We start from the raw sequence: 16,492 nt of genomic DNA, 5'->3' as shown, positions 1-16,492 counted from the left end.
GGCCATGCCCTAGAGCAAACATAAGAGAAAGGAGAGGCCAGAACATAAATTTACCTCACTGTCTAAATTCTGACGGCACTTACTTCTAGATGGTCAATCATTAGTCCATCCTCCTGGCTTTCTTTCCTGGTTGAAATGTGCAAAACAGATGATTGTGAAAACACGTGAATGTTTAGAAGTGGTTGTTTGATTCACATGAATAGGAAAAATGTAGGTATCCTAGAATACATGGTCAAATTGAGGTTAAACTATATGCAAACATAAGATGTAGCTGACATTACATTACTTATGTCCTTTGTCTCGTTCTTTGTGCATGAGAATGTAAAGCAGAGGTTGCGGTCAATTGTTAAATTTCTTAGATTTTATTATGAAACTCAATCCAAAGGAATCATTCATGTAATTTTTTTATGGTCCATTCATTTGAATCAAACAAATGAATTTTCACCATAGTAAAATTTCCTATTCCTATGATTTTCCTTTTCTTTTCCTATGAATCATACATGCCCTATATGGTACAAACTAGCACAAATGAAAAAAAAAATTTACCTTAGCCTTCTTAGTGTCACCAAGGGTCTTATTGCGATCCATGTAGAAGAATGAGAATCACAGAGATTTGATGGAGACATTTGCTTCAAATAAAAAAGCAAATAAGGAAATGAACAGAATTTACAGGGAGAAGTTGATACACGATCTGAGTAGAAAGGAATGCACAATTATAGAATCAATGAAATATCATAGCATTCTACGTAAAAAAGCACTCTCGCAAAGGAAGAAAGAGAAGAAATGTAGGGCCCTCAAGTACCAGAAAACAAGAGGAGTTGAGCGGAGAATATGCAAGGAGAGAAGAAAGGGAAACAAGGGGCCAGTTGTAGGAGGAGTGGAGTTAGGGTTTAGCATTTAAGGTTTGGGTATTAAAGACCACAAAATTAAGAACAAATGCCTCCTCAGCCAATGGTTGCATAGGCTTGCTTCGGATGAGGGTGTGAGGATTTAGTTATTGCGTAACAAGTATCTTCACTCCAAAGCTTTGTCTCAAGTTATGATTCAGCCAAATTACTCGCGCTTCTGAAAGGGGTTAATGAGGACAAAGAGTGGGTTCTTCAATATAGCATTTTTCAAGTTGCAGACGGTCGTAGCACACGTTTTTGGAAGGATACTTGACTAAAATATACACCTTTGACTCTATGGTACACATCATTTTATAATAGCATGCAATGGAAGGAGATTTTTGTGGGTACAATATTGGGGACTATTCCCTTGAATATCCAGTTCACACGAGCTGCTTGGCTCGATTTAGTGCGTATGTTTTTTTTTGCATGGTAAATTTAGTGCGTAGGTTGATGATGGGTAGTTTAACTAGCGAACACGATTCTTTCCATTGGCGGCTGACCTTTTCTAGGGTTTTTCTTAGTTAAATCGATGTATACGGACCTCATAAATATGAGATTTGTAATTTTTTTTGAGATATACTTGAAAAAACAAAGTGTCATTTAAGATAACATTTTAGTGTGGTTCATGCATATGGAGGGTTATCCTAATGAAGGGTAATTTGGCAAAAATGGAGGTGGTAAGGTAGTGTGGTTCGATTATAGAATATGCGTGTAGATATATTTTCTAATTTTTCGTCGTTTGTGGTAGTATCTACTTTTGGTGTGTACTGAATGATGATACTTATGTTTTAATAAATATAGTTATATGCATTGTAATGATGCAGAGGCTGCGCTTATCCTTTTATATTTATCTTTAAAAAAATGAGCTCATCACATGCCCGTTCGAGAAAAACATATGCCACATATGATGACCGGCCGTTTGAACGAACAGTTCTTTCTCCCATCAACGCCCATCTCTTACCTAGTGGAGCTCACGCAAGCACTGCATTTATTCAGAATTTCAGATACAGATACATCGGGGTTGCTACTCACGACAACCAAACACTCACACATCAACACATGCAGCACATGCAGCGGTGTAGAGAGATGCCACTGGCTGGGCTCTCTCGTCCCGATCATAGACATTGATTTAGCAGGATGGCACGGGCACCTTGCAGGCGGCCAGGACCTTCTTGCCGTTGGGGGAGTTGACGTACTGCTTCAGGTTGGGGTCGCGCGCGTACTGGCACATGCACGGCCTCTGCGCCTCCATCCTGCTGCAGCACACCGCCGTCGGCGCCGCGTTCCCGACGATCGCGCCCGCACACGGGCTGAGCTGCAGCGCGTCGCACGTCGCCGCCTCGGCGCCTGCCGGGGCCACCATCAGCACCACCGCCCAGAAGGCCAGGAGCGCCACCATCAGCTGGGTCAGGTACTTCATGGCGTCTCTGAAACTCTGACGATGAAATGTAGATGCAGTGAGTAGTGGGCTAGTGTCTTGTGCGAAGATGGCTTTGGATGGTGTGGGTTTTGGGGGGTGAGATCAGTGGTATTTATAGTCTTTCGATCAAGAGAGTGGAGACATGGGCCAAATGGCCATGGCTGGTGCAGTACAAGTATGCAATGAAGGTTGCCTGAAGATATGTGCCTTTTCCTCATGGGCACATCACATTGCGTTCATGGAAGACATGATGATGATGGAGCATAAATTAATGGTCCACGCACTACGAAATAAAGGAGAACTGAAAGTGCAGAGGGTTGTCAAGTTTAGTCGACGCACGCACTGAAAGCAACTCAATTACTAGCACAACAAGGCCACGCGCACTGCCTCTGAAGGACTGAAACTACAAGTGTCACAACCCAGAGAAAAAGCAGGTTTGGTGGACTGCATGCCCATGATAAGGTTTGTTAAGCTGTGCTGCATGTCACATTTGTTAACTGGTAATAAGAACAGCGGAAAGGTCGAGCGTAACTAGTCTTTCATTTTATTGACAAAGCCAAGGAAACATAAAACATTAGGTGAAGAGTTGAGTGTTGAGTTAAAAGGTATTCAGGGTTTTTAGTGGTAGCACACCTGTATGTCTAGTTCAGTGTCTATCTTCAGAGCATTTGATCAGACATGGAAACAGAGCTTCCACCCTTTCCTTGACCCATGAATAATGAATCAAATCACTATCATTTACAGTATTATGCCACCTTTAAGACAAAGTATAGAGAAACCCTAGTTACCCTCACCGAGGGGCCACTGCCCAGTGTGTCCTTTCTCACCAGCAAATAGACGTGTTCATATGTGATAATGGAGAGAAATGGTAAAGGGCGACAAAGAGCAATTGCTCCATTTCATTAAGCCAACTACCTGTCGGTTAGTGCCAATGGCACTTCCTCGGAGTATTATTTAGCTACCCACGCATCACATTCAGGGGCACCTAAAGCCAGCCAATTTTTTGACAGGTGCACCTGTTCTCAAACCATTCTTAGTGGGAAATTTTCAAAGACGCATCGGAGGACCCTGCTCCCCCGCTCCCCCGCTCCCCGGCTCCCCCCGCTCCCCCGCTCCCAACCACGGCGACCGTACGCCCCCCGTTTCCGGCCGCCAGATCCACCGCTGACCTTGCCGCGCCAATCAATCGACATGCCTCCCCGGCGAAGAGGGCTGCGGGCGCCGAGCGCGACCAATCCCCCCTCCCCTGCCCAGCTACCTCGCCCTATGCACGATACCTTCCCGGAGATGGTGAGATTGATCTCACCTGTTCAGCAAGGTGTTCTCATGGTAACTGGTGCGCGGGGGTGGAGGGAGAGGGCGATACGGATTCGCGACGCCACCGCGTCCTGGATCTGCCGGGTGCAGGAGTGGAAAGCGGCGGATCGAGCGGCGGCGGCGACGTCAGATCCGAGCATGAGAACTATGGTGTTTCAACATGCGGAGACATGCAGGGGAAGGGCAGATCTAGCACAACGAAGATTGGCGACGGTGATTCACGAGGAAGCTACGATAGAGGAGAGGGCGAGGATGCCCAATTTCCCCCAGTCCCCGCCAGCTTCATTTGTGGTATGGGCTCGAGCCGAGGCGAAATCGGAGGATCCATGGAGGGAGAGGCGTTGGGAATGCATGCTGGGTGTGATACCGGCAGATGCGTCCCTGCAGCGTCCCTCTTCATCGACGGCGTGAGGTCAAGCGTGAGCGAGGAGGATCTGGAGAGGAGAAGATCAACACGCCTCCCAGCTCCCCGATCCAGGTGTTCAAGCGGCCGTATCGAAGAGCCCCGTCGCCGCCGGCGCTGATTGCGTCTTCTCCGGCGAGGATAAAGCGGAGAGGAAGTCATGTCAATGCCAGAAGGGCCCTGCTTGTCAGTGACAGGGAGGAGCCTCGTCGTGAGTTGGAGACAGCTGGAGGGCTATGGCTGGCTGGTGCTCGAAAAGGGAAAACGCCCAAGCAGAAGGCGTTTTCGACAGTGCCTATAAGTAAGAGCGAGGCCTCAACTGCCCCCCAAGTTAGGGTTCGTCAGCTCCGCCGCCGCCGAGCGGCCCCTCCTAGTTCACTAGTGTGGATTAGGAAGGATTTGTTCCAGAGTGGTGAGTCTTGGCCTCAGATTGTCATCCTGTTGGAGCAACTGATCGCCTAATCCGACCAAAATAGTTCAGTTTCTTGAGGGATTGGTGGGCTAGGAAGCACGGGAAGATCCCTTCCGCTGCTGTGGTTAAGATGGCCGGAGCTGGAAGAGATGGATCTCGTGGAGGGGGGCGATATGCAGCAGGGAGAGGGAGAAACGAGACAGGCCGTGGTGTTTCTGCTAACTCCAAATCTGCAGGAGGAGGGGAGGCGCAACACCAGACTGCTCGCCCTCCTGCGCCACAGATCCCTCCAATTACTATCTACTCGAGGCCGCCAATTGTACCTCTACAGCAACCGAATCAGTTTCCACAGGGGCAGATGTATGCAGGCTTCCCTCCAGGAGGTTATCCACAATTCCAGGGGGTGAATCAGTGGCCTATGCAACAGCAACCCATTCCTTTTCAGTTCCCACTGCAGCCTGGTATGATGACATATCAACAGCAAGCTCATTACAACTCTGGGAGTTCATCTGGTGGCAATGGCTCAACTTTTCCTTCTGGAGCCAACAAGAAAAAGAAGAATACCAAAGGAGGAGCTGGGTACAGCAACAGTGAACAGACTCAGAGTGAGAGCGAGGGAGGAGGGAGTACAACTTACAATGTGGATTCGAAGTTCATTGGAGCTATATGTTATAACTGTGGACTGCCTGGTCACTTTGTGGGGATGTGCTCTCTGCCCAAAATATGCTTTATCTGCAAAACTGCTGGCCATCATATGGATGTGTGCCCCACATGGTACAAACCATATCCTGCTGCTCATTACTGGGGGAGTGCTAACACAGGGCTGGGTTTCTTTCATGTGGAGGCTGGAGATGCCAGTGATAATAACTGGATCAATATTGGTAATGTAGGCATAGTGGTTGTGGAGGAAGGGAACATTACTGGGGATGAACTTGGGCAGTGTTTTGCAGAAATGTGGAAAACCAACTGGCCCTGGCAGATAAGGCCATTTGATAAAAACAAATTCCTGGTGAGATTTCCTCCAAACAAGAGAATTGCAGAACTGGCTGAATACCCATCCATGAATTTAAAAAGAAAGAAAGAAACTATATCTTTCATGAAATGGGAAGGTGAAATTCTTGTTTTTGATTCTCTGACTGAAACTTGGATAGTTATGGAAGGACTGCCCCCAAAGTGGATAAGCTGGAGTGTGATAGCTCAAGTGGCTACCATTTTAGGGGTCCTGGTTAATGTGGACTGGCATATGATCTTCAGAAGCTTTTATGAAAAAGTTAGGATTCAGGTTGCAGTCAGAGACCCCAACAAAATCCCCACAGACAAAGTGGTGGAAATCCAATATGAGTTGTTCTTGCTAAGGTTTACAGTGGAGAAAGATGCTGATGGATACAACTCTGACAACCCATCTGACCCTGGGGAGAACAAGGTTGAGGACACCAATGTCAACAGTGATGATGATCTGCTGGGGGAGGAAATGGAGACTGAATTAGAAAAATCTGGGAAGGATAATACCCCAAGACCCTCTGCAGCTCCTAGAGGATCCTACAAAACCCCTGGAGCTGTTATGGAGATGACTTCAGGATCCAAGAATCAGAGAGCACCCATGACTAAAAGTTATCTGGAAGTGGTCCAGAAGAGAGCCAGAGAGGATGGGGGTGAATGCTTACTGCCCAATTTTGAAGCTGTGTGTGACCAAGAAAAAGCCAGGGCTGGTGGTCTAGTGAGGAACAATACTGCTGGGAAATGGGGGCCTATAGAAGCCACCAGAATGAGTGACAGGATTAAGAGAGATGGGAAACCTGCTCTGGCCAAAGCTCAAGAATTAAAGCAGAAGAAAAACCTGGAAATCCCTAAAGGTAACAAAAAGAATCTTAATTCTTTTACCTGCTTAGATATGAGCTTTTAATTAATATTGCAAAATCTTCTGGGGTTAATTTGGGGGATGACTACCTGACAGTTGCTCAAAATGTTGAAGTAATTAAAAACATTGAGCTTGACAGGTTGGCCAAGCTTCAAAAAAGTAACCCAGAAATCTTTCTCCCTCCTGACATTGATATAACAGGGGAGGAGTTTAATTTTGTTGAGCCTGATCCCAGTGGCGAAAACATCAATGAGGATAATGCATGGGATAATGTGCAGGACACCTCTGATGTGCCCTGGATTGAGGTGACTCCCCGTAGGAAGAGTAAAAGTAGAAGAAGATTGAATATTTAGATATGATAGGTATTTTTTGGAATATAAGAGGACTAAATAGGTCCACTAAAAGCTCAAGGGTGCAGGAGCTCATGAGAGCACATCACCCTGATTTTATCTGTCTTTCTGAAACAAAAAAAGAAAATTTTACTAGTTCCCAACTAGAGGCCATAGATAATGGGCTTGAGTTTGTGTGGAACTAGCTTCCAGCAAAAAATACAGCTGGAGGGGTGCTAGTGGGTGTGAAAGAAGATGAGTTTGATATTGTCAATTGTGACATTCATACTTTTAGTGTGGTGCTTGTGCTGAAATCTAAGAAAGATAACATTATGTGGAGATCGATCTCTTTATATGGGTCTGCATATGATGCTTTCAAGTTAGATTTTGTCCAAGAACTCCATAGTGTCTGATATGTGGGCTGGCCCTACTATAATAGGTGGGGATTTTAATTTGGTCAGAGAAGCCTGTGACAAGAATACTGGTGATATAAACCAACATTGGGCAGACCTCTTTAATGATTGGATTAATAAATTCGGTCTCATTGAGCTTAAGAACTCAGGTAGAAAATATACCTGGGGAAACAATCAGGACCATATGATTATGGCCACTCTAGACAGAATTTTCATTACTGTTGACTGGGAGAGGATACATCCTAATGTACAGGTTAAAGCTCTACCCAGATTAGCTAGTGATCACCCCCCCCTGGTGATTGATACCTGTGCCATCAAGATACCTAAGAATAAAATGTTTAGATTTGAAAAGTGGTGTCTGGAGGTAGAGGGTTTCAGGGAGGTGGTGACTAAAGCTTGGAATACCAAGTGCCATCTAACTAAAGCTATTGATATTTGGCAATTCAAAATTAGGAGCACTAGGAGTGCTATTAAAGGGTGGTGCATTAATTATGAGGCTGCACAAAATAGACAGAACCAAGCTCTTATTGCTAAATATAATTGTCTAGATATTATTGCAGAAACACAACCTCTGTCTCCTAACTCCAGGGACAAAATCAAATCCATTTCAGGTGAGTTAAATGGCATCTGGAATATGGAGGAGATCAAGGCCAGGCAGAGGTCCAGGGAGAGAGATATTTTGGAAGGGGAGCATAATACTGGATATTTCAAAGCAATAGACAACCATAAAAGAAGAAAGAAACAAGTGCAGATGCTGGAAGGTGAAGATGGACCTGTGGATGACCCTAAAGGTATGCTAGATGTTGCTGTTAAATTTTATAAGAAGCTTTTTGGTTACCAGGAAAAAATTAACATCACCCTGGAAGATGACTTTTGGGGTGAAGATAATAAAGTTACTAGGGCTCAGAATGATATTCTGAACACCCCTTTTACTGAGCTAGAAATTAGAGAGGCAGTCTTTGGCTCATATGCTGAGGGAGCTCCTGGACCTGATGGGTTCTCTTTTCTATTTTACCAACAATTTTGGGAGGTTATTAAGAATGACCTGTTTGCCTTGTTTAGAGATTGGGAAAGAGGTGAACTAGATCTGTTCAGACTTAATTTCTCCCTACTTACTCTAGTCCCTAAAGAGGTAGATGCTGTCAGGCTTGAAAAATTCAGACCCTTGGCAATGACCAATTGTAGTTTTAATTTTTTTTTCAAAATGTGTTACTAATAAGTTTGGCCCTATCTGCCATGAGCTTATTTCTCCTAACCAAACTGCTTTCATTAAAAGCAGATATATAGTAGAAAGTATTGTGGCAGCTCATGAAATAATTCATGCTGTACATGCTAGGAAGAAATCTGGTTTTGTTTTTAAACTGGACTATGAGAAAGCATATGACATGGTTAATAGGGAATTTCTAGTGGATGTGCTGACCACAAGGGGCTTTAGCCCTAGCTGTATCAATAAAATCAAATCTTTATTGTACAATGGATCTGTTGGTGTCAGATTGAATGACATGAACAGTGATTTTTTCCTAACAGGCAAAGAAGTGAGACAGGGTGACCAGCCTCACCACTGTTGTTCAATATTGTTGCTGATGTCTTTACTAGAATGTTAAATAAAGCATCTTTAAAAAAGTTTATTGAGGGGGTATTCCCCCCCTCAAACCCAGCTGGAGTTATCAGCCTGCAATATGCAGATGATACTCTTTTATTTGTTAGCGATAACTTAGATTAAGCTAAGAATTTTAAATGGTTACTTTCCTGTTTTGAACAGATCTCTGGTTTGAGAATTAACTTTCAAAAAAGTGACTTGGTCCCTATTAATGTTGAACCTGATAGGGCCAACATTTTTTCCCAAGTCATGGGGTGTAAACTTGGGGGTTTCCCTATTAAATACCTGGGAGCTCCCCTTCATTATAATAAGCTTAAAAAAGAAGACCTCCAACCTGTGATTGACAAAATTATTAAAAGAGGGGCAGGCTGGAGGGGCAGACTTTTATCCTTTGGCAAGAGGTTAATCCTAGTGCAATCTTGCCTAGCTAGTATTCTTTCCTATTTGATGGGTGTAATTAAATTCCCTAAGTGGGCTATAACCCTGATTAATTCCCAACTAGCTCATTGCTTTTGGGATGATTATGAGGGCCACTTTAAATACCACCTTGCTAATTGGGGGGCCATAGCCACCAAGAAAAAATATGGTGGCCTAGGTATAACTAATTTGGCAGACTTCAATATGTGCCTCCTTGCCTCCTGGGGCAAGAGATATATGTTAGATGAGGGTAAGATTTGAAAGAATATAGTAGATTATAAGTACAATATTCAGAGTCCTAACATCTTTGCCTGCTCTAGTGTGGGAGCATCACCTTTCTGGAAGGGGATACTTTGGGCTGTTAAGGCTTCTAAATTTGGATATGTATGGAGGGTGGGTAATGGCAGAAATGTTAGGTTTTGGGAAGATTGTTGGTGTGGTGATATTAGTCTTGCTACTAAATACTGGAGACTATACTCCATTGCGGTGGACCAACAAGCTACCATTGAGGAGGCTTGGGATGGAACCACCCTTAAAATCAATTTCAGGAGATGTTTTTCGCCTGATATGATGTTAGAATGGAATAGCCTCTTTGAGGATATTAAGAATCTTATTCTTGCAGACAGACCTGATACTCTCGTATGGAAATACGAGACAAAAGGGCTATATACAGTGAAATCCTTCTACAATATTGTCAATTTCAGAGGGATCCTGCCTGGGGTTAAGCCCGTGGTGTGGAAAACTAAAATTCCCCCTCGTATTCAAACTTTTTGCTGGTTGATAACGAATAACAAACTATTGACTAGAGACAACCTGTGCAAGAGACAACATGTTCCGGATAAAACGTGTCTTTTTTGCTCTGAACATGAGTCCTCTTGTCATCTATTTTTCTCTTGTGTGGTTGCTGCGGAACTTTGGAGAGTTGTCAGGGATGCGACCAATATCAAAGTTTATGAAGATATTCATGAAATGATGATAGCCTGGGCCAGCAAACCTGACACGGCGGCTACGTTTATACAAGCTGCGGCCATGTGGGCTCTCTGGAGGAGCAGAAATGATATATTTTTTAACCAAATGCCTTGGATGGGTATGCAGGTGCTCGTTTGGAAAACTGCGAGAAACTTGTCTTTATGGGAGGTGGTCTGGCCAGATGCTCTCAAATCGGAACTAAAAGAGATCGTGCAAAGGCTGGAACATTGGGCGAGAAGACCCCGCCCCTACTGTGGCCGGATCCAGGCTGATGAGGGGAAGACTCGAGGGAGAGTACACTGGGAGTGAGCTGATCTGGATGTGAGCTGAAGATACGAAGAACTGAAGATCCTGATCTTCTTTATTCGTTTTTGTCTTCTCCCCTGTAGCTTTGCTCTCGTGGGTGCCTATTAGTGGGTTATGTTTCCACCTGGCAGAATTGTTGCTCCGTTGATGTTCCCCTTTAGAGGGTAAGCTTTGTAATGCTTGAATAGATACACATCCTGGATACTGTTTGTGTGGTTTCATTGGTAATGCAATGGAGCCGGGGCTGCGTCCCTCTTTCTCTAATTTTTTTTCAAAGTGGAGGCAAATCCTTTGCCTCATTCTACAGTGTTATAATGACAATAACATTTTTTTCGGGACACACAATGACAATAACCGAAATAAACCATGGCATGAAAACAAAAGCCTGCTCGCTTGCCCAAAACAGCCCGCGCTTGTACAGAACGGGTCATCACTGGCGGCACATCTTTAGGGCATTTCTAACCGATCCCCTATAAAACAGAGGAGTATCCAGCCTAGTAAACATTAGTGAAGTATTTATACTCCACTAAGTTTTGGTCGGATCTAGCCGATCCCCCAAACATAACGAAGTAAAATTCAAATTTGCACAAACTCAATCTAGTTGGAACAGAAATTTGCATAAATTTAAACATAAGTTCAACATAATATTGACAACCGAACATCAAACATAAATTCAAACTTACTAAACTTAAACTATACTGAGCATAAAGCATTAAACATTAAACTTAAACACTACTCAACGGCCATAGTGCAGATCGAGTCAATCCTTCCTCGACAGGCCATCGCCGGTGAGACATGGGTCCGGGCCAGTGCCAGCGTCGTTGCAGTCGGGGAAAATGCCCCACCACTCCCTGACGTCGAACTCCTCCTACTCCTCACCCTCCTTGCCGCCTTGCTCCTCGTTGTCGCAGATGATGATGACCTCGCCGCCATTGTTTGCGAATATTGCCTGCTCCGCCTACACGAGCTCGAGTGCTGGCGGCGGAAGTCCTCCATGTATGCCTCGGCGGCGGCCTCCGACTTGAGGCGCTCCCAAGCCTCTCGGTCCTCCCGCGCCATCGACGCGCTCACCACACCCGACACCGGCGGGTCGAGGTGGACCAGCACCGTCCCAAATGGGAAATTGAGCCGCGTGGCAGAGCCATGGAACCGGATTTGCCACCGGTTGTACTCCATCGCCGCGAGCTCCGTCGTGTGTAAGCTCCCGAGCCACATTCTCCTGTGGGTCTCCTAGTCGGTGACCTCCGCCACCCATGTCCCCCACGACCGCTGCCAGACGCCGAGGTATGTCCTCTGCGGTGCCCATGGCCGACGAAGCTCCGGGAAGTCAGCGAACCGGGCTCGGGTGGGCGGATCTGGCGAGCGATGGCGGCTTGAAGATGCACCGCTCGAGGACGAACCACGGGCATGGCGGCACAGATCTGCGCTATAGATCGGGGGGGGGGGGGGGTGGCCTCTGGCCACCGCATCCGACCATTGGGACGAGAGGGGGTGGTGGGGGACGCGCCGACGACGGGGCGAGGGGGAGGAGAGGAGGCATAGGAAAGGAAGAGTGGGAGAGATTTTTTCACTCGGTTGCCGAGCGGTGGAGTAAATATAGGAAGAAACACCGCGGCTGAGTAGAATTCTTACTCCACTAATGCCGATTGGGGATCGGCTAGGTGTCGGTTAAAGGAGTAAAACCTGGGTTTTACATTTTTACTCCTCTAACCGATTATTGGGGATCGGTTGGAAATGCGCTTAGCGGGCTGGTAGAGATACACTCGTATCTCTGATGGGTCATTCAGAATTGCCTCCATCATCAGGGAGATCAAGGGAGTTAGCGGGATGAGGCCCAGTTTGGCGCTTCAATCGACTGGACGCGCTAGCTCGCCTAGCTAGTAACCGGGAAAAAACCCAGAGCCTGTAAAAAAAACATCAATATGCTGAGATGTAGAAAAAGAACCGACACTTTGGTTTTTTGTATATAAAATAAATTCATAAATTCCTTTTTTTCTAAAAGAATAAAGAAATTCACGGGAACTTAAAAAAATGTTCATGAGTTTGAAATAGTAGTTCACGAATATAAAAAAAGTTCACAAATTTGGAAAAAGATCACATATTTTTTTAAATCATCAAATTTCGAAAAAAGTTCACAAATATGAAAAAAAGTTTATTGATTTTGAAAACATGTTTACAAATTTGAAAAAAATTATCAATTTTGAAAAGAGTTCAATGAATGTGAAAAAAGTTCATAATATTTTTTTAAAATGTACACAAAAAGTTAAAACAATTTATGCAACCTTGGAAATAGTTCACGATTTTTTTAAAAAATCATCAATTTTAAAAAAACCAGATCGTTTGAAAGAAGTTCATCGATTTTGAAAAAGTCCATCAAAATTTAAAAAAATCATCATCATCAATCTTGAAAAAATGTTAACAAAAATGGAAAAAAATAATAATTTGGAAAAAGTTCACCGTTTTGAAAATGTTCACGTATTAGAAAATGGAAAAAGGAAAATATAAAATCAAAAAAAATGAAAATAGAAAGAAAATGATTACATAGAAAACCTAGGTGGAAAACGAATAAAAAGTATATGGGTCGGCCCACTACTAGACCTAGTGTATGGGGGCTGCGCTCCGTACGAAAACGCCTTTAAGCGGCGCCGAATAGGTTTTTCCTGAGATCAATGCCAAAGCTTTGGAGTTTGATGAATGCATCTATGTCCATGTAAGCCCAAACAACTATTAGGAAGCCCATAATTTGGCCGAACATGCTTTATACCTTGATGTGGCTAGTGATGCCGCATGATATTGTAACCATTCCTACATAAAATTGGATTGGTATTTGCTAAAAAAAAATCTAGAATCGCCTGCCACATATGTACCATTGTGGAACAACCATCACGTAGGTCATGTTATTTCTAGCGTTTCAATTATCCTGATCGCCAAAGATGTGCCTAAATTTTTACCCATGGTAGTTCCCATCTGTATCTTTTGTACACACAATCCATCCCATGGAATGTGGCATATGCTTGTTGTTCCCACACTATCTAATAATACTTGCATTCCGAAAGCAAACTGTAATAGTGCACAAAAATAGGGGAGCTCAAAAAATATATATAATAAGTACCTAAACTTTCACATGTTTAATCATTTAGTTCTATATCTAATTGCGTTGTCATCGATCACCAAAAAAGGGGAGATTCAGGATGCATCTTATACCCCTGTTGGGTTGTGGCAATTAATGACAATTCAAATAAGAGGATCCTTCAACTCATAGTTTTCATCTTTATAGGCTTTTGGTGAATCCAAAATTCACCATGAGTTTAAGGACAACCATAAGGCTGGTCATAGTGGGGAGTAACTTATACTAGTGTCATACATATGACACTAGTCTAAGTTACTACCTTTATAATGCACAGTAACATAGTAGTAGTGTCATAGAAGACTTCATTAATTAGTTTGTAGACTCATCTTGTCTTGGAAAGCGCTATGTTACAGTAACATATTATATTACCACTTCTCATCAACTACATGCCACATAAGCAAAATTTTCTTGAAGTGCGCTATGTTACTTGCTAAGTTACTCCCACTATGACTAGCCTAATGTCAAGAGGAGAACAAGGAATGTATCTTGGGTGAACTCCAAATCAAGATCCTCAACCGAAATTCCCAAGTTTTCAACTCCTTCTACTCAAATTCCTCCGTTTTCACCATCCTTGGTAGTTTTGAGTATTTCTACCTGATAATACTGATGATGTGAGGAATGGGTGCACTAGTAGAAAACAGGGCTATGGTCCAGGCCGGCTCAGCCCATTAGTCCCGGTTCAGTGTAGAACCGGGACCAATGTGGGCATTAGTCCCGATTCGTGAGCCCAGGGGGCCGGCCGGGCCACGTGGGCCATTGGTCCCGGTTCGTCTGGACCTTTTGGTCCCGGTTGGTGGGAGGAACCGGGACCAATGGGCCTCGCTCCTGGCCCACCACCATTGGTCCCGGTTGGTGGCTTGAACCGGGACCAAAGGCTCCCCTTTAGTCCCGGTTCATGCCACCAACCGGGACCAATGAGGTGCCTATATATACCCCCTCGCGCAAGAGCAGAGCACAGTGCTCTGTTTTTTCTGGCCGAGGGGGAGAGGGCTTTGTGGTGCTCTAGCTCACCTCCTATGCACATGAGGTGTTCGATGGAATGCCCGAGCCACACTACTTAAGCTTTCTCCTCTCGAAGCTCGACCTCCAAGCTCCATTTTCCTCGAGATTTGTCTAGATTTAGCGGTCCGTCACGCCCCGTCCCCGTCTTCACCGCCGTCGATCACCCGCGCCGATCTCATCACTGACACCACCGTGGTGAGCCTCTTGTTCTTATCTTCTTTCTGAAAGGAAAAATATTCTTACTTGTATGTTTAGATAGATACTTGTATCATTTTCTTACATTTATTATTGCATCTTATATAGTGCGATGGTTTTGGTATCCGCCCCCGTCGGCCCTCGTCCTGTCTATGATTCGGATTTGGTATGTATATTATCTTTATAACTATTGGTTCATTTATTGTTTATGAAAATTATGCCGACCAACGTGACATAGATTTTATTTATCTAGGATGTATGTGAATCGGAAATGCCAACCGACCCTATTGTCGAGAGGTTAAATTTAGTTGAAGAAGAAAACAATTTGTTGAAGGAAAAAATAAAAAAAATTGAGGAGGAGAAGATGATATTGGAGTTGCATGTTGCGGATGTCGTCGATGATCACAAGATCAAGATGGATGCAATGCGCTTGAAGATTAGAAAGATTAGAAAATATGCCATTCATACCGAGGCTTGGTATCATTATGCCGTTGGATCAATTGTTACCTTAGTTGCGATTATGATCGCATTTGTTTTCGCATTGAAATGTTTTACATAGTTTCAATGTATGGTTTAATTAATTAGATGCTCTGGAGAGCTATATGTTGTTAGATGAGAACTATGTATGCACTTTGGTTTTAATGTGATGATGAACTTCTATTAATTTGGACACTTAATTATATATAATGCACGCAGATGAACCGGCAATGGATGTACGGTGACAGACACACCCGCGAGTACATTAAGGGCGTGCATGAGTTTCTCGATGCGGCTGAGGCAAATAAGCAGAATGGTTTTATGTGTTGTCCATGCACTGAATGTGGGAATACGAGGTCTTACTCTAACCGGAAAATCCTTCACTCCCACCTGCTTTACAAGGGTTTCATGCCACACTATAATGTTTGGACGAGGCACGGAGAAATAGGGGTTATGATGGAAGACGGCGAAGAAGAAGAGTACGATGACAACTATGTGCCCCCTGAATACGGTGATGCTGCAACGGGGGGAGCTGGTGAAGATCAAGAGGAACCAGACGATGTGCCCAATGATGCTGCCATGGGTGAAGCTGCTAAAGATCAAGAGGAACCAGACGATGTGCCCGATGATGATGATCTCCGCCGGGTCATTGTCGATGCAAGGACGCAATGCATTAGTCAAAAGGAGAAGCTGAAGTCCGATCGCATGTTAGAGGATCACAAAAAAAGGTTATACCCCAATTGCGAAGATGGCAACACAAAGCTCGGTATCGTACTGGAATTGCTGCAGTGGAAGGCAGAGAATGCTGTGGCTGACAAAGGATTTGAGAATCTACTGAAAATATTGAAGAAGAAGCTTCCAAAGGATAACGAATTGCCCGACAGTACATACGCAGCAAAGAAGGTCGTATGCCTTCTAGGATTGGAGGTGGAGAAGATACATGCATGCCCTAATGATATTCTTCAATAGCAAAAAGAATATATAATTTTTGTGACCTAAAATCAAACTATAAGTATTTAATTGTAAGTATAAATAAAAAATAAATAGCAAAGAAGAAAAAATTTCTAATTTTATAGTAAAGTTATTCATAAACTAGTGATTCACACAAATTTTTAAAAATTCAAATTTAAACTATTTAAAATTTAAAACTAATGGCACTAACAGAAAGTTTATAATTTTTGTGACCTAAAAGCAAAAAGAAATCACTAAAAAACTATAAGTATTTAGTTGTAAGTAGAAATAAAAAATAAATAGAAAAAAATTTCTATTTTTATAGTAAAGTTATTCATAAACTAGTGATTCACACAAATTTTTAAAAATTCAAATTTAAACTATTTAAAATTTAAAACTAATG

The 16,492-nt window shown here is 43.6% G+C and overlaps 2 protein-coding genes across 2 annotated transcripts; one reads left to right on the top strand and one right to left on the bottom strand.

Annotated features, from left to right (window-relative positions):
• Positions 1-1,855: 1,855 nt before the first annotated feature.
• On the bottom strand, positions 1,856-2,414 carry LOC125538151 (non-specific lipid-transfer protein 2). Its single transcript, XM_048701449.2, has one exon. The coding sequence runs from the start codon at positions 2,308-2,310 to the stop codon at positions 2,020-2,022; it is 291 nt and encodes a 96-aa protein (XP_048557406.1). The 5' UTR covers positions 2,311-2,414; the 3' UTR covers positions 1,856-2,019.
• Positions 2,415-3,852: 1,438 nt separating this feature from the next.
• On the top strand, positions 3,853-10,571 carry LOC147992440 (uncharacterized). Its single transcript, XM_087540522.1, has 3 exons — positions 3,853-6,295; positions 7,654-7,833; positions 10,155-10,571. The coding sequence occupies exons 1-3, from the start codon at positions 4,573-4,575 to the stop codon at positions 10,298-10,300; spliced, it is 2,049 nt and encodes a 682-aa protein (XP_087396648.1). The 5' UTR covers positions 3,853-4,572; the 3' UTR covers positions 10,301-10,571.
• Positions 10,572-16,492: the final 5,921 nt, after the last annotated feature.

The sequence above is a fragment of the Triticum urartu genome, chromosome 1A (assembly GCF_056163025.1).
Source record: "Triticum urartu cultivar PI428250 chromosome 1A, HENAU_Tu73, whole genome shotgun sequence".
In the NCBI taxonomy this organism is placed as follows: Eukaryota; Viridiplantae; Streptophyta; class Magnoliopsida; order Poales; family Poaceae; genus Triticum; species Triticum urartu.
The sequence above is the reverse complement of the archived record's forward strand: the minus strand, read 5'-3'. Positions and strand labels throughout refer to the sequence as shown.